General features: G+C 48.5%; 2 protein-coding genes and 1 long non-coding RNA gene across 5 annotated transcripts in view; 2 read left to right on the top strand and 1 right to left on the bottom strand.

Annotated features, from left to right (window-relative positions):
• Nucleotides 1–22,128, bottom strand: part of SYS1 (SYS1 golgi trafficking protein) — a 39,713-nt gene that overhangs the window by 16,070 nt on the left and 1,515 nt on the right. For 2 of the 3 annotated variants that reach the window (XM_082744717.1, XM_082744716.1), the window contains 2 exons: nucleotides 20,725–20,792; nucleotides 18,272–19,525 (listed from right to left, as the gene is read on the bottom strand). In XM_082744717.1, the coding sequence (XP_082600843.1) occupies nucleotides 19,285–19,525; nucleotides 20,725–20,792 (309 nt within the window). In that variant the 3' untranslated portion in view covers nucleotides 18,272–19,284. Of the gene's footprint in view, nucleotides 1–18,271; nucleotides 19,526–20,724; nucleotides 20,793–22,128 lie in introns of those variants that run through there. The other variant, XM_082744718.1, reaches the window with a different exon arrangement.
• On the top strand, nucleotides 7,795–12,830 carry TP53TG5 (TP53 target 5). Its single transcript, XM_082744715.1, has 4 exons — nucleotides 7,795–9,537; nucleotides 9,805–9,879; nucleotides 10,039–10,169; nucleotides 11,623–12,830. The coding sequence occupies exons 1-4, from the start codon at nucleotides 9,490–9,492 to the stop codon at nucleotides 12,113–12,115; spliced, it is 747 nt and encodes a 248-aa protein (XP_082600841.1). The 5' UTR covers nucleotides 7,795–9,489; the 3' UTR covers nucleotides 12,116–12,830.
• Nucleotides 13,197–18,465, top strand: LOC309871570. The gene is made up of 2 exons (XR_014315352.1): nucleotides 13,197–14,252; nucleotides 14,951–18,465. It is a non-coding gene; the product is annotated as an uncharacterized lncRNA (long non-coding RNA).

The raw sequence follows: 22,128 nt of genomic DNA, 5'->3' as shown, positions 1-22,128 counted from the left end.
CATCTACCTTTGGCTCAGGTCATAAACCCAGGGTCCTGGGATCGAGCTCCGAGTCTGACTCCCTTCTCGGCAGGGAGCCTGCTTCTCCCTCCCCATCTGCCTCTCCCCCGTTCATGCTCGCTCTCGCTCTCTCTCTCTCATAAATAAAAATTTAGAAAAAAAAAGTGGAATTTATTCAGGCATGCAGGCATAGTTCAACATTCAAATATAAATTAATATAATCTACCACAGTAATGAACTCAAGAAGAAAAATTCACATGACCATATCAACTGATGTAGAAAAACATTAGGCAAAATCCAATGTCCATTATTATAAAAACTCTCAACAAACTAGGAATAGAGGGTAACTTTGAACTTGATAAAGAGTATTTACAGAAAACCTACAGCTAACATCATATTTACTGATGAAAGATAAGATCAAGCCAAGGATGACTGTTCTCATCATCTTTACACAACATGGTACTGGAAGTCCTACTTAGCAAAATAAGACCAAAAGAAGAAATTAAAGGCATATAGATGGGGGGAATATTTCAAAGCAAGTATATTACAAAGGACTCAAATCTAAGATACATAAAGAACTCTCAAAACTCAACAGCAAACAAATAATCCAATTAGAAAATGGGCAAAAGACCGTTAATTCATCAAAGAGGATAGAGCAGTGGCAAACAACACATTAAAATATGTTCAACATAGGGGCACCTGGGTGGCTCAGTAGGTTAAAGCCTTTGCCTTCAGCTTAGGTCATGATCCCAGGGTCCTGGGATCGAGCCCCGCATCGGTCTCTCTGCTCAGTGGGGAGCCTGCTTCCTCCTCTCTCTCTCTCTGCCTGCCTCTCCGCCTACTGTCTGTCAAATAAATAAATAAAAATCTTTTAAAAAAATGTTTAACATCAATAACCATTAGGGAAATGCCAATTAAAACCAAGGTGTATCTACACCACACTACACTACACTACACGTGTAGATATCACTACACACTTACTAGAATAGTTTTAAAAAATAGTGACCATACCAAAAGCAGGTCAGGGTGCAGAGAAAACAGATCATACATATGTTGCTTGTGGGAATGTAAAATAATATAGTCACTATGGAAAAGAGTTTGTGTTTTCCTAGAAAACTAAACAGACACTGTATGATCTAGTGATTGCATTCCTCGGCACTTACTACAGAGAAATGAAAACTATGTCCGTACAAGAACCTATACATAAATGTTCACAGCAGCTTTTATAATAGCTCTAAATTAGCACTGACTCAAATATTGTTCAATGAATGAATAGTTAAACAAATTGTGGTACATTCCATACTGTAGAATAAAACTCATCCAAAAAAAAAAGAGGGGGGACAAATCATTGATACATGCAACAACTGCGTGGATATTGAGGGCATTATTCTGAGTGAAAAAAAGCCAAACTTGTAATGTTACATACTGTAAGATTCCATTTATAGAACATTCTTGAAATAACAAAATTATAGAAAGGAAGAGGGGTTGCCAGGGGGTAGGGTGGCAGGAAAAATGGGTGGGTATAGAGCATGAAGAACCCTGAGGATACCACAGCTCTGCATCTTGATTGTGGTGGTGGTGGTTACATGGATCAACAAATGGTTTTGATATTATAATGTAGTTGTGTAAGATGTTACCATTGTGGGGGGGGATGAGTGAAAGTTCATAGGACCTCCATGCATTTATCTTCTTGGAATTTTCTGTGAATCTATAGTTATTTTTTAAGTTTATAAGGAACTATTGATACAGCAACAACATGGGTGGATCTCAAGAGCATTATGCTGAGTGAAAAAAGCCCCTCTCAAAAGGTCACATGCTCTATGATTCTATTCACATAACATTCCTGAAATGACGAAATTATAGAGAAGGAAAACAAATTAGTGGTTTCTAAGGATTAGGGATGGATGCAGGGAGAGGGGTGGATAGCACAAGGGAGATCTTAGTGGTGATAGAACATACACACACAAGTGAATGCATGTAAAACTGCTAAAATCTGAATTAGGTCTGTGGATTATACAATGTCAGTTTCCTGGTTTTTGTACTGTATATGTTGTAAGGTGCCACCCTTGGAGGAAACTGTACTACTTTCGTAACTCCCTACAGATCTATAATCATTTCAGAATTTACAAAAATAATTGAGAAAAATTAAAAGAGGCCTTTGAACCTCAAAATTTTATTGTCAGGAAGCATGTTGAGAAAAATGACTCAACTGCAAATGTGCCCAAAAAAGAAAGGATAACTCAGAATAAAAAGTCCAAGGAACAGCGTCAAAATCTTAGGAGGATTTTGTATAGAAATCATCAAGCTGACTTTAAAACTCATAAGGAAAGGCAAATGAAGCATGATAGCCAAAACAATTTTGAGAAGAACAGAAGGGGTGCCTGGTTGGCTCAGTCAGAACAGCAGGCCACTCTTGTTGGGCGTAGAGATTACTTAAATAAATAAACTTGGAAAAAAAAAAAACCCAGGAAAGTTGGAGAACTCACTATGTAATTTTGCATGTTACTATAAAGTGCTATAGTAATCAAGACAGAGTATAAAGCTTACTGTAAAGGAATCCAGACAGTATGATATGAGCAAAAGGATAGATGTATAAATCAAAGAAACAGAATCTAGAAGTAGATCCATACGTATATGGTCAACCGACTGTTGAGAAGAGTACAAAGGAATTCAAAGGAAAGAGGACAGTCTTTTCAACAAATTGTGTAGGAATAACTAGATATCCATATAGAAGAACCTTGATTCATACCTTACACTATATATAAAAATTAATGCAAAATAAATATCCAAGGGACGCCTAAGCAGTTCAGTTGGGTAAGCGTCTGCCTTCTGCTCACGTCATGATTCCAGGGTCCTGGGATTAAGTCCCGCATCTGGTGCCTTGCTCAGTAGGGAATCTCCTTCTCCCTCTGCCTGCTGCTCCCCCTACTTGTACTCTCTCTGTCTGTCAAATAAATAAATAAAATCTTTTAAAAAATTAATGCAAATGAGTCATTGACCTAAATATAAAAACCTGAAACTATAAATTGGTGAGGAGAAAACACAGGAATAAGTGATTACTTACTTGGTGATTTGGGGCTAAACAAATATTTCTTAGACACGACACCAAAAGCATAATCCATTTAAAAAACTGATAATTGGACTTCATCAAAAGTAAGAATTTGCTCTTCAAAGGCCAGTTAAGAAAATGAAAAGATAAACCAGAAACTGCAGAAAATACTTGTAAATCATATGTCTGACAAAGGGATCCAGAATTTATAAAGAACTCTCAAACATAATAGTACCAAAAAACCCCAATTTTTATTATTTTTAAAAGTAGGCTCCACACCCAGAGTGGAGACCAACTTGGGGCTCAAACCCACGACTCCAAGATCAACACCCCAGCCAAGATCCAGAGGTAGACACCCAAATGACTGAACCACCCAGGCACATCAAAGCAACCCAATTTTTAAAAAATGGGCCAAAGACCTGAACAAACACTTCACCAGAGGAGATAAATAGATGGCAAATTTGCACATGAAAAGATGCTCAAGATTATTAGTTGTTAGGGAAACGTCAACACTTCTGTAAGGTACCACTATATACCACTAGAACGGCTTTTTAATTTTTATTTATTTATTTTTTTAAAGGGTGTTATTTATTTATTTGACAGACAGAGATCACAAGTAGGCAGAGAGGCAGGCAGAGAGAGATGGGGAAGCAGGCCCCCTGCTGAGCAGAGAGCCTGATGTGGGCTCGATTCCAGGACCCCAGGATCATGGACCCGAACCGAAGGCAGAGGCTTAACCCACTGAGCCACCCAGGTGCCCCTAGAATGGCTTTTTTAAAAACACAACCTGGGGCACCTGGGTGGCTCAGTCAGTTGAGCACCTGACTCTTGGTTTCAGCTCAGGTCATGATCTCGTGGTGGAGAAATCAAGCTCTGTGTCGGGCTCTACACTCAGTGCACAGTCTGCTTCAGATGCTCTCTCTCTCTCCCCCTCATGCTCTCTCTCTCTCAAATAAGTTAATTAATTTAAAAAAACATAACCCAACAATACCAAGTTCTGCCCAGGATGTGCAGCAAGTAGACCTGTCCCACACTGCTGGCAGGAATATTAAAAAAAAAAAAATGACTACTTTGGAAAGCTGTTTGGTAGTTTCTTATTAAGTTAAACATATAATTACCATCTGATCCAGTAGTCCCACTCCTAGGTATTTACTCAAGTGAAATAAAACTTATATTCCCACAAAAACCTGCACACAAGTGCTTTTAGTAACCTTATTCAAAACCGTAAAACACAGTTCAGATGTAATTCCATGATTAGGAAACATACAGTAGCGTACTCACTTCAGTAGTGAAATATTACTCAGCAGTGAAAACAAACTACTGCCTGCTAAGATGTGCTTATCTGAGATGCGTTGTGTGAAGGGGAAGAATTCCAGATTCAAAAGGCTTTGCAAGGGTGCCTGGGTGGCTCAGTGGGTTAAAGCCTCTGCCTTTGGCTCAGGCCATGAGCCCAGGGTGGTGGGATCGAGCCCTGCATCAGGCTCTCTGCTTAGCAGGGAGCCTGCTTCCTTTCTTCTTTCTCTGCCTACTTGTGATCTCTTTTGAATAAATAAATAAAAGCCTTTGGAAAAAAAAAAAAAGGCTCTGCACTGTGGAGTCCATTTATATGATAGTCTGGAAAAGGCAAAGCTGTAGGACCAGAAAATGCATCAGCTGTTTCCAGCGCCAGGAAAGGAGAAGGGGTTAATTGCAAAGAGATTGCACGGGTGGGAGGGAACGTGAGGGGATCATAAAACATTCTATATATTGGGCACCTGGGTGGCTCAGTGGGTTAAAGCCTCTGCCTTTGGCTCAGGTCATGATCTCAGGGTCCTGGGATCGAGCCCCGCATCAGGCTCTCTGCTCAGCGAGGAGCCTGCTTCCTTCTCTCTCTGCCTGCCTTTCTGCCTACTTGTGATCTCTGTCTGTCAAATAAATAAATAAAATCTTAAAAAAAAAAACCATTCTATATATTGATTGTGATGGTTTGCACTTGTCAAAACCCATGGAACTGTTCACTAAAAAGGACTAATTTTACTGAATTAGAAGATATCCCAATCAACCTGACTTCAAAGTTTCCAAAGCACAGACTATGAGAGGAAACAAGAGCGGGACCTCACACCCTGTGGATGGCTGAGGAAGAAGAAGGAGAGCAAGAAGGAGGGGGGGGGGGAGGAGGAGAAAGGAAAGAGGAAGAGGAGGAAGAAAATAAGTGTCGGTGAAGATGTGGAGAAACTGGAACCCTTGTGTCCTCTTGGCGGAAATGTACCATGGTGCAGCCACTACAGAAAACAGCATGGCAATTCCTCAAAAAATTAAAAATAGAATCATCGTGTCATCCAGTTAGTTGTGGGTATATACCCAAAAGAATTTAAAGCGGGGTCTTAAAGAGATATTCATACACCCATGTTCCTAGTAGCATTATTCACAATAGCCAAAAAAGGTAGACGTAATCCAAGTGCCATGGATAGATGAATAAACAAAACATGGCGTACAGTAGAAGATTATTCTGCCTTAAAAAGGGAAGAAAATTCCGACATAGGCTATGACATGGATGGACCTGGAGGACACGGTGCTAAGTGAAATCAGCCAGACACAAAGAGACAACTGTTGTACGATTCCACTTACAAGGGTTACTTAGAGCAGCCACTTTCCTAGAGGCAGAAAGCAGAAGGCTGACTTCCAGGGCCTGGGAGGAGGGGAAGATAGGGAGTCAATGTTTCATGGGTATTGAGCTTCAGTTTTGCAAGACGAAAACGAGTTCTGGAGATGCATGGTGGTGATGGCTGCGCAACAAGGAGACTGCGCTTAACTCTACCGAACTGTACACTTGAAAATGGTTAAGTCGGTAAATTTTATGTTATGTGTATTTCACCACAACTAAGGAGAAAAAGAGTGGTGGTTTTTCCACTCAAGAGCCTTGGAGTTGGTCCACAAGGCTGTGTGTCACTGGGTAAGGCTCTCTCCCCACCGGTGGGTTTCCTGTGTAGGTGGAAGGACCAGACGGGACGGAACATGGAAAGTGGCTGTGGGAGTCTCTGCCAGAGTAGAGTCTGGGCATGGGGAACTCCCTGCCCATGGGGTGAAATGCTCAGACAGACACCGATTCTGAGGGAGGTGAGCACGTGAGGGGAAAGCGCGGACTAGGACAGAGTGGCAGGGCCAGCAGGCCAGGCCCCCAGCACCAAATCTAGCCACTTTGCCTTGGCTGCCAGAGCCCTTCCAGAGGGTCTCTGCAGCCTCGGGACAAACTCCAAGTCCCTGGGTGGGAAAGCCCCAAACAGTGAGCCAAGGTACTCTGGGCCCCTTCTTTCTACTCTAGCAACATATAAACTGTTCATAATCCTTTTCCACACCTATGTTTTCAAAATTCCCTCTTTTGAGAAAGTGCAGTCTAGCTCACATCCCTTTGCCCGGCCAACTTCCACTCCTTCATTCCTCGTTACCGGGTCTACGAAGACTTGTCAGCCTCCGTGGGCTGGTCTTCTGGAGTTCACCAGCCCCTGGGATTACCTTTGTCATTGGTAATGCTGTTTACTTCACTTTTTCAAAAAATCCTTATTGTGACCTACCAGGCTCTGGGGGTTTATCAATGAATAGAACAGACAAAACTGTCACTGGAAAGCCCATATTCTAGCGGTACCTCCCCCCGGGCCCATGAACTTCCTGAGAGGAAGCCTGCTCTGCCTGCAATGTTGCTCTCCCGAGTGTGTAGCACACAGTGGGACCCCAGGCCCTTGACGCCTGGGCGCTGAGTGGCCGTTGTAGAGGGCCCCGAGGCAGCCCACCAGAGTCCACGTGGTAAGGGCTGAACTCGTGCCAGCAAGAAGAGGAGCCAGGAGTAGTGGGTTGGACAGAAGGGAGAAGGGGAGAGGGAGTGTCCCCCACTCTTGAGTCACCTCCAGGCTTCTCCCTTGGGTCACAGAACATTAACCTCCCCTGTTCACCCTAATAATAAAGGACACTGACAAGGATAAAGATGTTCTGTAGCCTAGGCTTGATCTGTCACCCCTAAAAGGCAGGGCTAAGCGGCCCCTATGCCTACACACCCCCCTGCCCTAGAGGCGGTATGGTGGAGAGTAGTTCTCACTTGGCTGGGCGTCGGACTGGCTGAACGACTTGGGGCTGGGAAGCTGTTTTCCACAGGCTCTTCTGGTTACCCATGTGGCCAGCTAGGCAGGTCCTTCAGAGCAGCCCTCCTCTGCGCCAGCCCTTCACCGCACCGCCACCCCACCCTCATGTCCTGCTGCTTCCAGTCTGCCTTCAGGTCCCTGATCAAATCTCATCTGGTTGGCAAATGCGGCCCATTCCACCCTTTTTAATACTAGCAAACGTTTTACTTTGCTCTCCCTCGGCCCTCTGTCCTGTTTACGTTTCTCCCCACACTTATTTCCCTCTGCCATGACAGTGGTGTGCTGGAACTGACTCATAAGGGCTTGTAAAAGCCTATTATGCTTCCACGAACTCCACTGACCAGTCATTAAGCCTAGCGATCATTAAGAATTAAATTATGCAAACTTAATTTAATTAATGATGTTAAAAACAAAGGTGAAAAACGCTCAAACTCATCACTTTCCAATTGCTTGCTACCTTTTGCTACTGTCTGTGTTCTTGAGAATCTTCCCATCTGTGGGACGACAGTGGATAGAATGGTAGGCTACTGTGCGTTTCCATTCAACTGTGTTTTCGGTGACATCACGCTGGTAGCCTGAAATCAGCCCTGGTAGGCATTTTTAACCCCAGAGAAACAGGTACTTGTTATAAATCAGGTTTTATTATTTTATTGTCTACACCAGGGGTTGATCATGGGCCAAATCCACTCCAACTCTTCTTGCAAATAAAGTTTTATTGCAACACAGCCATGCCTACTCATTTGCTAGCATCCGTGGCGGCTTTCACACTCCAGTAGCAGAGGGGAGCAGCTGTAATGATATGGTCTGCGAAGCCTGACATACTTATGATCTTGCCCTTTACAGAAGAAATTTGCTGACCCCTGGTCTAGCCTTAAGAAACAACGGAGAAAACGTTAATAATGCAATTAAGTGTAAACACGTATGTCCCGTCTGTAGCTAGTCCACTATAAACAGTGCACCGTGAAAAAAAATCTGAGAAAATATACTTTTGGTATTTGAAAACTCTGATCCAACATAGCAGATAAGTCAATATGTCACTGATGAATGAGTGAAATTCGACCATTTTTATTCTTTCACTTTTGTACCTTCTTCTTCCTGTTCAGTGTAAGTGCAAATGTCAGCATTTATGTTGGAGCTCCACTTGTTCGTGCTCTGCAGCCATAGGTGGGTTATGGATGGGAGTTGGGCAAAATCCAAGAAAAGTATACTTTAAGAATGAACTGGGGGCACCTGGGTGGCTCAGTGGGTTAAAGCCTCTGCTTTCGGCTCAGGTCATGATCTCAGGGTCCTGGGATCGAGCCCCGCATCGGGCTCCCTGCTCAGCGGGGAGCCTGCTTCCCCCTCTCTCTCTGCCTGCCGTTCTGCCTACTTGTGATCTCTCTCTCTCTGTCAAATAAATAAAAAAAAATTAAAAAAAAAAAAAAGAAAAAGAATGAACTGGAGCACCTGGGTGGCTGAGGGGTTAAAGGCTCTGCCCTCGGCTCAGGTCATGATCTCAAGGTCCCGGGATCAAGCCCCACATCGGGCTCTCAGCTCGACGGAGAGCCTTCGTTCCCTCTCTCTCTGCCTTCTGCTCTGCCTACTTGTGATCTCTCTCTGTCAAATAAATAAAATCTTAAAAAAAAAAAAAAGAATGAACTGGTTCTTTGGAATTTACAACAAAGAGTGTTGTAGAATTTTATTATTTTAGATTTCTATCAGTAAAATTCATAATAAACACACACACACACACATATATTTTGTTTCAGAGAGCCGAATGTAAAAGTCACAAGCACACCCACTATTTCGTTTTCCCCCACTAGAATGTATGTTCCTTGAAGGTAAGAACTGTCTTTTATTTCAGTGCTTAGAATAACAAATGTAGCAGGTGCACGGTCAACATATGACACGAATGAACGGATGGGCATAGTTGGGAATGCCTGGTTTCATGTGTTGATGGCCAGACCTTAAATTTCCAGCTCCTTGTATGGCCTTGAGTAAATTACTTAAACTCTTTGAACCTTGGCTTCTTTATTTAAAAAGAGAAGATAATTCTCCTACCTCACAGGGAGGTGTTGACAGTGTGTGCCTCTGTCTGGTACCTACTAGGTTTTTCCACAGATGGGAGTTTCCTCCTCACCCTCCACCCCTGCCACCCACGTACTCCTTGGAGACCCAGCCCTGCTGCTGTCACAAATTTCAGTGATGTCACAGCTCCCCGAGCTGGAGGCTCCAGCAGAGCCACCCTGATGGCCAGCCTGAGTGCTGGCCCAACTGAGAGGGGCAGGGAGCAGGTGGTGCCTGGTACCAGTCTTGCTCCATCTGTTTTTGAGGTCTCACAGCCCCAGTATGAGTCCATCAGCAAAGAAGAGGCCCAAGAATAGAATGGTTTCCAAGGTTGGACTTAGTGGACACAGAGGGGGCTGGACCACACACAGAGCAGGGGCTATCCAGCCTGGGGTGGGGGAGAGGAAGGAAGAGCTGAAGGGTGAAGGCAGGTCAGGAGAGTTAGAATGGCCTCCCCATTTCTGCCCCCAAACCAAGGTGACAAAACTCCCAAAGGTTGGTCAATCCATACTCAGCCAAATGGAGAAGCACAGTAGAGGCCTTCGGGGTGGGGGGTGGATTTCTCCTACGTTCATGCACTCTCCCTCTGTCTCTCAGATACAAGATGAAGAACCACAGGACAAGATACCACAACCTGTCAGCAAAGTAATCGGCCGGAACCGACTTAAGATGGTAAGGTGCCCCATTTTGGTCTGGGATTGCCAGGCTTGTAGTGACCCGGGAGTCACCAGGCCCAGCACGGAACTGAGTTGAGCCAAAGTCTAGTGGGGTGTGGGAGGCCACCTCAAGAAAGCTGAAGCTTCTGTTTTCCTGGTTTCTCAACCCCGGCAGGTATTAAAAAACTTGTCGCTCTTGAAGCTGCTCAAGAGCTCGAACCCCCGGATCCAAGAACTGCATAACCTGGCCAAAAGGTGTTGGAATTCACTGCTCAGAGTTCCAAAGATCCTTGGGATCTCCACTGGGTGAGCTCGGCACACCCCTGGCCCCCAACATGGACCCAATGGCTATCTTCACTGGGAACAGGCACTGTCTATGCTGACAAATTTAGAAAACCTGACTTTCACCAGGGATCTATGATAAAGGCATCTATCAGCCCCAGCTCACTGATGGGGAGCTGAGACTCAATAGAGGCAGTGACTTGTCCCAGCTAAGTAAACCGGTAAGTGGCAGAGCTAGGATTTGAAGCCACTCCCGTGTAGTATCAGAGCTGTGATCCTAACCATCGTCACAATCATCCAGTTATGGGACTAACCACTAACTGGGCACCACCCAAGCAAGAGGGGCCACTCCTCCTCCTCCTCCCCACCCTCAAATGTACACAACCCAGAGATTCACCTGCAGACCAGCCATCTTGCTAAGACTCCGCTTCCTCATAAAACATGTCAGAATATTAAGAAAGTTGATATTTATTTAGGTATCTGCTAAGTACTTCACAAGCATTTCCTGTCTAGTTAATTCTTCATAGCAGTCCTATTAGGTGAACAGAGATATCCCAGGTTGACATGAGGAAACAAACTAAAGCTTGGAGAGGCGAAATTTCTTGCCCCAGATCAGACAGGCAGTAAGAGGCACAGGCAAATTTGAACCCCGGGCTGTCGGTCTTGAAAGCCTGAGCTCACCAAGCCATTTTTCCCCTTCACTGCCTGCTACTTTGTGGGGCTGGTGTGAGGGTCCCAGGCCAGATGCACTGCAGACATTCAGTGGTAGCAATTATCATCGGTACTGCCATAATGTTGAGCCTGAGTCTTCACACACTCAGCTAGGACAACGCTGCCACTTTACAGAAGACTTAGTCTATTACACACACCCTTGGGGCAAGTCTCCTAGCACTGGAAGGTTAACGCCCCCTCTCAGAGCTCCTCTCTCTGAGCTGGCCTCCTAGACGCAGGCAGTCAGTTAACACTGGGCTGGATGGATCAGGCCTCTCTCGTCCCATAGTTTTCCAAACTGTTTAAAGCAGCAGACCCTCTCTTGGAGTATCTTTCCTCAGGCCTCAGTTGTGTTGGGCAGAAAAGGATTCTACCCTCCCCCTGCCCTTCCCCAGAGGGCATTTGAGAGGTCTCTTCAGAAACGCAAGGTTTCTTGGAGCACAATTTGAAAACACTGGACTAGTTCACCCCATCAACTGCAACCCAGAGAGGCAGAACCCTGGCCAGCAGCCCACACAGATGACATCTAGTCCTGGGTGTCCTAACCAGGGGTCACTGTCTCTCATCTCCCCAGCCTCTTCTGGTCTTTCGCCAGGCCTTAGCACCTCCCCTCCCTCCAGGTACAAGGCCTCTGGTGGTGACGTTTCCTTTCTGGCCCTCTCTAGCTTTCTCCCCTGAGCTAGTCGCATAGCAACAGTCTCAGGGCGCGGCTGGAAAACCAGGGCCTTCACCCTGCTCTGCTGACTGCCTTTCTTCCCTGTGCCAGGAGCAGCAATGTCTGCGATAGAGTGGAACAAGGTAACGAAGAGCTTCAAGATGCTGGGTGCCCCAAGAACATCCTGGAATCCAAGAAATTAGAGTCCACAGGGGAGCCCAAGGTGGGGCTGGGGGAGAACAAGGCCCAGCAGTCACCCAAAGCAGCGTGCCAGAGCAAGGCGCAGGTGGAGCCGGAGCTCCCCAGGACATCAAAGGACCATGGCCTGACCACTTGCCCTGGAGCTCAGGGGAGGCAATCACCCACTGGGGACCCCCGCATCATCTTCCTGAAGACCTACCAGCATAGAACTCCCGCGGGGGACAAGCAGCAGCTGGAAGCAGCTGACCAGTGGATCTGGTTTGAGGGGTTGCCCACGCGAATCCACCTCCCAGGGCCCCGGGTGATGTGCAGACCATCTGCCTTGCGCTGGGTCAAGCGCTGCTGTACCCGCTTCTGCTCTGCATCACTTGAGCTACCCATGTGCCATCTATACAAAGTGTGACAACACCACGGCCCGGCCAGGGTGAGACACGGGCCCCGAGCCAGACGTGGAGCTGGGCCCCAGAGTCAGAGGCCCAGGATCCAGACTTTTGGGAGCTATGGCTATCTAGCAGTGCTAAGGGGACTCCCCTCCATGCCCCGAGAAGGGGAAACCATGGATGGAGGCAGGGTGGTCGCTAGGCTGGGACCTCTCAAGACCCAAATAGAGGTTCTGGGGAGGGACACTGGAAGTGGGGGTTCTGAGGTGCGGTGTCTCCCTGCCTGGAGGCCTCAGGAGGGTCCATAATTGCTAAGGCTCAGAATCTCAGTCATGAATCTGAGTAAAGGAATTCAGGATTTCCAAATTCAGGGGAAGGCAGTCAAGTAGAGCTCTGCCATATCTCATCCCCTCTTAGACCAAATCACCACCCCACATTTGTTTCATTTATTTATGTTTCAAAGATTTACTCTGAACAAAAAGTTCCTTGGGGGTGGGAAAAAATAGAAGAAAGAAAGAAAACAAAATACTCCACCCTTCCATGAGAGAACCGAGGTCCCAAGAGAGGAAGGGATGGAGGGCTTGGGGGTCCTGCTGAAAGGGAGGTTTCCCCTTCACAAAACCCAGATCTCCAGCACGCTGGACTTGAGCAGGTCCCGGTCCCTGAGCCCTCTCCCCGGACGGCAGCGCCCCCTGGCGGCCTTCTTTGCTCCTAACACCGAGGTCTCTGCTCACAGGTGGCGCGCGACCTGGGCCCGGAGCCAGACATGCGAGGCGAGGGTGGAGTTGGCGCAATCATCCGTGCGGGAGGGATGGGCGGGCAAATTCACGAGTCTACAAATAAAATCTCCCTTTGGGAACTGATGAATACTACCGCTGCCTCTGCCTGTTGGGGACTGGAAAGGATGGAGGAAAGAGGCCCTCGACCGAGGTGGGGCGGAAAAATGTGCATCACGATTTTAGGTTTCTTCCACCCCATTCCCAGGCCCCCTCAGGTCAGCCTAGAAGGTGGCACACAGAAGCGAGCAAGCTGCACCCCTCCCCACCCCTGCAAGCTGGCCGGCCCGCGAGTGCACTCTATGCGGTCACAGAAGGGACTCCCCGCAAGCCAACGAGATGACAGCCCGTGGCGCCGCGGAGGCGGAAGGGGACTTGGCCCACACGACGAGGAACTGACGGGGCCAGAGCTCCAATCTCGAACTGCGGGCTGCTCCCCATTCCATTTTCCGAAGGAAGGAAAACGGCACAAGAGCGCGCCCGTCATTCACGCGCATTGTACCCCAGTCACTGCGGCGTCGGGGGTCAACACATGCGAGTCAGATGGGCCTCGAAATGTCAGGCCTAGTGTCAGGGCTTGGGCTCTACAGCTCCCGTGGGACACGACACGCCCTCCCCCCAACCCCAAGGCCCCGTCGACCCCATCCAGTCGGGGTCGCCCTCAGTCGGCAGGAGACATAGCCCTGAACGTGCAGTTGGGAAGAGGGAAAGCCCAGGGTACCCGGGCTATCTGGGGATCTTCCCCTGAAGGCAGGTGCGCGGAGTGGCGCCCTGAAGAAAGCGACACAGCGACCAAGGGGCACGGAGCCCTCCTGCGAAGACCCCAGGCGGTGGAGCAGATGCCTGGCGCGGGAGGGAGGAAGATGGCAGGGGTCTCCCCAAACCTGCCCGCTTGCACCCTCTTCCTCCCCGGAGCTCTCAGCTCTGAGACTGCTCCTCCCGGGGCTGGCGGGGCCGCAAACGCACCGCGTTAGCCCTGGGCAGCGCGGCCAGCCTCAGCCTGCCTGCGCAGGGCCGCTCGCTGCCGCCCTGCCCCGTTGGGCTCCTGCGAGCCTCCGCACGCCTCCCCTGCGCAGCCGCCTCCCCGCAACCTCCACTCGGATCCGAGCTGTCTTCCCGCACGGCTCGCACCCCGGCCCACTCCTGGGTAGTCGCCGTTTCGGTTTCCTTGCTGGCCATCATCAATCCCACCAGTCTTCGAAAATCGCCCCCCTCGCCCTTCCACCCCCAGCACCCACCATTCCATCAACCTCCGCGCGAACGTCAGTCTGCGCGCAATCAGGGCAGCGCGCGCCAACCAAAACACACCCGGCTCGCGACCCCCTGCACTAGTCTTCCTGGGAGCCTGCCCCGGGAGCCCCAAGCGAGGACCTGAAAGGCGTGGGTAAGATTGGCAGCTTCCACTTTGCCGCAGAGGGAGCCAGAGTTGGGCCCAAGGACAGCAGTTGGATGGGCCGTGCCTGTGTGCTGAGGCTGGTGAGGCTGGGATCCCGGGTACCGCTGCGGGGAAGGACAAGGATGCAGGCTGCGGTGTGAATGGCTCCCAGCACTGCACCTGAGCTGGCGCTTGAGCCTCAACCTGTCTCGCACAGTCCCACAGCTCCACAGCTGAGGCTCTCCCGTTACCACCTTCCCTGTGCTTGACTATTTCAAAGTGAGGCTCCTCTTCTGGGCTCAGTTAGATCCTGCTTTGGGCAGGAGTTAGCAACAGATCTCAGCCTTCAGAGGACACCACCCCCAGAAGGCCCCCTAACAGTCAACAGGGGGGCGGGGGGGGGGGATTGAAGTATTTGATTCAGAGTGACTTTTAAAAGAAGTCTGAGCTCTCTGAACCTACTTCATCAGTTTATAAAATAGGGATACTGATATCCATTCCACAGGGCTTCGAGCAAATCAGGCTTGATGTACATTAAGCCAGTTTGTGCGATGTTAAACAAATGTCTGTCCTCTTTCTCCTGCCTTCTCCGGGCGCTGTGCCCCGATAAAGCCCCTTGTTTCTCACTCATGAGCACCAGCCTAACTGCTCACCTTTATGGGAATTAGCTGCTTGTTAAAAAACCAGTCTTATGTTCACATTCACAGCCTTTTGTTATAATGACATCTGGATTCCAGAGACTGCCCCTCTCCTATTCTGGAGAATAGAGAAGACATGAAACATGATTGGAATGTGCAAGGATGAGGCTGTTGAGGCAGACAGGCCTGGCTTCTCATCAGCTGTGTGATGTAATGGCAAGTTGTTTACTCCTAGTCTTCAGTTTCTTTGTGGGCAAAATGGGAACATAACGGTGTCTATCCCACTGGATTAAGTGAGAATACACAGAACTCACTCTGCAGTGGATGGCACTTAGGAGCACACGCAGTACTTGGTAGCTGCATCCCGATCGAGGGCAAACCTGTCCCCCATCTAACAGCTGAGAACACTGAGGCTGGGGAGAAAGGTGTCTCTGTAAAAGGAGGAGAAATAGGGCAGGGGTCCAGTAACTAGAACTGCCAAGATTTCTGGATCACTTCCTACCTGCCATGCACCGTGCTAAGTACTTTACTCTAAGTATCTCACTGAATCTTCACAACACAGGAACTGCTAGCTTCTCCCCATTTTACAAACAAGGAAACCAAGATTTCCTTGTCAAGCAGCTTATCTAAATCCTCACAGCTAGTAATGGGGCCCAGGATTTAACTCTGCACTCCCTTGTAGCTCTCTCAAGTCCTATGGGCCCTGCAACTCATTTTTTTTTTTTTTAAAGTAGGCACCACACCCAGGATGGAGCCCAAACAGGGCTTGAACTCATGACCCTGAGATCGAGACCTGAGCAGAGATCAAGAGTTGGACACTTAACCGACCAAGTCACCCAAGTTCCCCATGCCCCCTACAATTCTTTGTTGGCCATAGAGTAGCAGGACAGGGGTCCAAACTCTCAGCAACCCCTACCCATTCCTGTCTCAATGTTGTTTTCACCACCACTTGCTACTTTCCTACAAAAAATCCTCAAGCAAGGCTTTAATTCCCTCTACACAGAGGGCCTCTCTTGTGCCCTCAGTCTGCCCATACTGCACCTGCCCCTGAAGCTCTGGGCTCCTTGGGCTACAGATCCAGGGAGGAGACCCATGTCTGTGCACGACTGCCCCCTGGGCCTGCTAGAGGAAGCTACTCTGATCTGGGAGGTCACTGAGCAGCCGAAGTGCTTCCAGGAGAGCATGGTTGAACTGTGCACCCGACAGGATTCATGTGGGCCTTCCCACCCCACCCCCTGGCATCCGTTGGCTGCCACCCCAGCCCCCATTTGGCTCTGATCCAGACAGGACTGCCCAGAACTGGAAGCTAGGGGCACCCTCTGAGCTAGACATCCCTTTCTCCTTTCCCATCTTGCCTCTGGGTCATAAACTATTCTGAGCACCAGCTACGCACTAGTGTCCCCCTCCTCCAAATGGAAGCTGAGGTAGTAGGGGGCTAGGGGGTGGGGAATGAAAGGAGGTCCACGCTTCAGATCCCCTAGAAAGTCAAGAGATCCACCAACTCAGTGGCGGGGTAGAGCTAACTTTCCTTTATCCTTTGGAAATAAAACCATTTCCTACATTCACTTGGGACACTGTGGGGCTTGTGGTTCACTTGGGACTCTGTGGCCATATTTAATATAGTCTATCAGTTCTTCTTGGAAAACTCAAGTGTTTACAAAGCACTACATATCCTTCGTATTTAAAAAAAATAAATACAGTGGAAGGCAGAGGTGAGAGGTGAAAGACTAAAACTGAAGAACTTGCACATCCTTTAATGTTTTCAGAATGAGTTGGTTAGAACCAGAGCCCAAATCCTGGGTCTGACAGTTCCTAACACATAACCTGGGGCAAACGCCTTCGTGTCCACATCTGGAAGATACAGATGGTATTTCCTACTTCTGAGGGTTGTTGTGAAGATTAAGAAAACAGCATGTAACGCACTTAGCCCACTGCTGCACATCGATTAAGCCCAGCTATTTATTACTAAAATGACTAACGGGGCACTTGGGTGGTGCTGCCCGTTGGGCATCAGACTCTTGCTGTCGGCTTCGGTTGTGATCTCAGGGTCATGAGATCAAGCCCCACATCGGGTTCCCTGCTCAGCAGAGTCTGCTTGGAATTCTCTCTCCCTAAAATAAATAAATACTTTAATAATATATATATTAAACAATGAAATAAATAAAATGACAAACATGTCCCTGCCACTGTCCAGTTCTCTCTGGAACTTGCCTCTAGACACTGCTTTTATTGTTATTTTAGAAAATCACAACAATTTCGGGGCAGCTGGGTGGCTCAGTCAGTTAAATGTCTGGCTTCAGTTCAGGTCATGATCCTGGGGTTCTGGGATTGAGCGTCACATTGGGTTTCCTGCTCAGTGAGGAATCTGCTGCTCCCTCTGCCTCTCCACCTGGCTTGTGCTCTCTCCCTCTCTCAAATAGATAAAATGAAAAAAAAAAAAATTCACTAAGGTCACACATTTTTCACTCCTGTCACCCGGCTCTGTTATTGTATTGTTGGAGGAAAAAAGTTGGCTCCCCTGACTTCTGGCAGTTTCTAAAAACCAAATTACTACTCAAGGGGCAAAGTTTGTCTTTACAGAAGATAGGCAGAACAGGCTCAGGTCTCTGAAGGAAACTCCCAAAGATGTGTGCCAACCCAGCTGGAGCAACCAGCCCCCGGCTGACCAAGGGAGACAACAGCCACATGACTTGTGCTCTGGTGACCTTCCCCAAAAAACATTAGCCACATGCCTTTATGGTTTGTGGTGTCTGGGGGAAATCCACCATCCCAGGGCAAGTCACCTCAGTTGGCTTTATCTGCTAGACTGTGCAGCCAGGATTCAAGCCCCATTAACAAGCTGCTTCCTTCCAGCTTGGCCAGAGCACCAAGCTACTGTAGTGCCGCACCCTAGCACCCTCCCTGTCTCCCACAAACATGTTCACTCTTAAACCTTCATCATGTCAGCCTCACCTCCCTACTCTGCAGTGCTGGGAGCCAGGAAGCTAGAAAGGCTTCGTGGGCAGAGAGCAAAACTCATCTGTGAAGCCTTAACACTGCAAAGCTGAAAGCTGACCACACTCTTGGCAGACTCCAGAGGCCCAAAGAGGAACACTGATGGTTTCAGTACAGAAGTGGGTCTAGACCAAGTGTGTTCCACCGGACACATTGAGAAATCACTGGCTAGGAAAAGGAAACTCAGTCATGGCAGTTCACCCAAGGCAGAGCAGAGGTGGCCACAGATGGCGGGGTAGGACAGGAATTCCCCGCACTTCGTATTTTAACCAAATGGAAGAACAATCTGGGGTCTAGAAAAGGAGGAGGTGGCCTAATCATTCTTTATAGCTACCCTGTCTGGCTGTGCAGGTCTCTCACCGGCCCAGCCACAGAAGTACAAAGTAAGCACAGGCAGAACCGTGGAAAATACTGTATTTATGTACACAGGAGGGACAGCTGCAAGCCCCTCACAGAAGACATGCCTCCCCAAACAGAAATCTTAGCAGCAAACTCCTATTTGCCTCAGCACTATCAGCACAACCCAAGTTGGAAGGCTGGCCTTCCCGTCTCTGGGCACCCATCACACCCTTCCCACTGCAGAATTCTCAGGAAGGCAGGAAAAAGGAACTATTGCCAGAAGTGAGGTCCAGAGGGAGCTGGGGTGCCTAGTCATTCCTAGAGAAGAGGCAGTGACTCTGTCATGAAGGGTGGACCAGGAGCGATGCTGGGACTCTTCTCTGGGTCCTGTGGCCTGCTCTGTCGAAAGCTGGCAGCAGATGGGGACCCGGTAGAGAGAACTGGAAGAAAATTAGTCATGGGTTCATGGGTGTGTGCACACATGCGTATAGCAGGACACAGGCTGTGCATTTTCCTTGTGCTTGATGCCTCCATCTGCTGTGCTCTCCCCGACCGCAGCCTAATACTTTGTACCTCTGTCTCTTTCTGTGGCTACGGATCCAGAAACCGAATGTTTCTCCAAACAGAATAGCTGGCAGTTCAGCAACATGGCAAAGGTAACAGCTGTCCCGGGAAGGTAAGACAGATGACTAGAAGAGTGGTTTGCTCCAATCAGATATCCTTGATTTGGTTCTTTTTTTAAAATAACAGGCTGGTGACAGGTATGGTGGCTCAAGAATGACATGGTTCCAATTCTGTTATTACCCTGACAGAGGTCCCCTTGCTGACCTCCCAGACAGCCAGGCTTCAGCAGACAGAGGCCATTCCTGCAGCTGTGGTCCTGACTGCTACCTGCCTTCTTGACGGGGCCTCACTATCTCTCCCACACCAACAGAGACTTCACATTTCCAGGGTTCCCCTCAGACCTGGGCTGGACCTCGTCTGGAGGATCTGAGCAGCCCAAGGTGTTGGGGGAGGTAGGGTGGGAGGGTGGGGCCAAATGCCCAGTCAGGCGTCCAAAGGACCCAATTCTAGACATTGGATTTAGGGGCTGAGTTGAGGGGGATCTCCTTGAGCTCCGTCCGCATGCACAGGTACTCCCCGATGACAGCCATGAGTGCAATGCACACGGCTTGGACCAGCCACCAGGTCAGCGCCGAGGGGAAACGGGAGCTGTAGAACCAGCAGCCCAGGAGATGAAAGAAATGGACAGTGACAGTGAAATCCAGACACTGCTTCCCTCGCCGGATGAAGTACAGCAAGCCCAGGGCACTGTGGGGAGAGGACAGCAGTGAGTTATCACTGGGTTGTCCTGGCCTTAGATCATTTGGGGAGTAGAGACAATCAAGATAACAGCATAGTGGTCAGAAGCAAGCAAGAGAAGTGTGAAGCAAAGGTTACATTGTTAGATGCCTAGAGAGAGCTGGCAGGTAATGCTGGGAGGGAATCAGGCTGAGTAGAAGAAAAAAGTATAAGCTTGATAAGAAATAGTAACTGTCCCTCAGGGGAATCCTAGGGACTGTGGGGACTGTGGCACCCTGAAGCATACACGGGCCACTGAAAGTGGGGACAACAAGCTACTTGCAGCTGGACAAATACTCATATTGGAAGGTTGGCCTGGAATCAAATGATCTTCCCATTTTTCAAAAGAAGCCAGAAATCTGGCTTTTATATATAAAACATCCTGACTTTCAACTAAATGGAAAAATATTTTAAACACTATTTGTGGGATGCCAAACAGAACATATCCAGGAGCCAACTTCAGGTCATAGTCAGCCCACCCATTTTCAATCTCCGGTGTAAGGTGAAGAACAGTAATGTGCAAGGTGTTGTTCCAAGTCCTTCCCATGAATGAATTCATTCAACCCTTACAACTATGAGATAGGTAATATCATTTGCCTCATTTTACTGATGAGGAAATTGGGGCCTAGATAGATCAACTGTCCAAAGTCCCTAGACTAGTGGGAAAGCTGAGATTCAAAGCCAAGTGAGTCTGCCTTCAGAAGCTGAGATCTTAATCAGTTTGCCAGACTGCCTCTCAAGAGGCAGGCAATGGTCACAAGTGGCCTTAAATGTTACCCAGTCAAAGCTCTCAGGTGTACTGACGAGGAGCCCGAGGCCTAGAGAGGAAGGAAGTAACGTGGCCCATGGCACACGGACCAAGAACAGAACTTGACTTCTCCTGACTACTGGTCCAAATCCTTCCTCACCTCGTTCCACAACAGGGAAGTGATCCGAGATGGAAGTTATCCCACAGGCAGCATGCAGAGTGATGTAAGAGCTTTCCAGCTAAAGCAAAATCATAATGGAAGGAGCCCTATAATGAAGCCAGTCCCAGAGCTGGCCTTTGCCACCCAATTTAGTCCACCACTCCCCAGGAACAAGTGCCAGCCTGTCTCATGTCTGAATTTAGGAAGTTAGTTCCAGTGCTAGGACCCCAAAAGCTGGAAAGCAAAACTGGTGATACTCACCAGGTGAGGGCGTTGAGGATGAAGGACATCATGGAGAGCCGGCCTGGAGGGGTGGAAAAGCCCAGGATCTGAGGGGGAATCACAAATGGAAATATGCTGGAAAAGTGACTTGGCTTGGCGGAGCTCCAGGCTCCAGGACCTCCTAAGGAAAACGCATTCTTCCCACAGCACAGAAGACAACAGGGCCCTGCATCTGCATGGCAGCCTATTTCCAACAAGGTGCTTTCACAGACACCCACTATGGTATCTCGTTTGACCCCAAACAGCAGCCAAGAAGAGACTTACAAAGGAAAAGCAAAAGTTCAGAGATGTTAAGTAATTTGCCCAAAGTGATACAGTAAGTAAACGGCAAGAGTAAGGACTAAGACAGGGTTTGGCAAACCGAGGCCCCACCAGTCAGACACGTAGTTTTGTAAATAAGGTCTTACAGAAACGCTACCACACCTATTTGCTTAGTACTGTCTCTGGCTACTTTTGCACTGCAATGGCGGGGTCCAGTAGTTGTGACCTAAAACCTTTACTATCTTGTCCTTCAAGGTCCACCAACCCCTGCTCTAGGATCCAGGTCATGTGTGTGAGACAGCTCTTCAACAACGCCCAGGATTCCCTAAGGCCCTTCCCAGGAGGACAGAGGCTCCTAATAGGCTACTACTGGGCACCCAGTGTGTGTGCGACTTCCACCACTCTCGAGACAATACTACTGAATACCAAACATCTGCCCAGCACCGTCAGCTTACAAAGACCTCAGACTTCGATGATCTCCTGTTATCCTCACAACAGCCTCGCAAAGCTATTGTTAACATTACTGTTACCCCTTTTCGGATAATACCTTGCCCAAGCGCCACACAGAGAACAGCAGCAGGAGCAAAGATTGCATTCCCGATCTCCCGGCCCCGAGAGCTGTGCTCATTTCCATACACCACAGCTGCCTCTCAAATGCAACCATTTCCTAGCCCTCCATTACTTGATAAAGCACTTTCACCTTCCTAGATACCTCCGGGGTCTCTGGGCCTCATTACATTGTGCTGAGAATGATTCCGCCCAGTTTCCAGGAAAGAAAACAGACTCAGAAAGGTGAAGCGACTTGCCCAAATCCCCATGGACAGTATAGTTAGACCCAGAAGGGACGTATAGTTAGACCCAGATGGGACGCTGAACCTTTCTGAATCCAAAGTACAGGCTCTTTGTATGGCAATCCATGAGCTCTGCCATGCTTTTGCAGACAGGAACACGTTGGTTCAGAGGGGACAGCACTTGCCCCACATCACACAGGTAGTAAGAGGAATTTAAACCGAGGCCCAATTCCAAAGTCCAGGCTGTTTCCATAATACCTCCATGAATGCTCTTTCATCCTCCCTCTCTTCAATCTGGCACCTGAGAATCTGCAGGCGGGGAAGTGAAGTC

This window comes from Mustela nivalis, assembly GCF_964662115.1.
Source record: "Mustela nivalis genome assembly, chromosome: 8".
Taxonomy (NCBI): domain Eukaryota; kingdom Metazoa; phylum Chordata; class Mammalia; order Carnivora; family Mustelidae; genus Mustela; species Mustela nivalis.
This window is presented reverse-complemented; position numbering and strand designations above follow the sequence as displayed.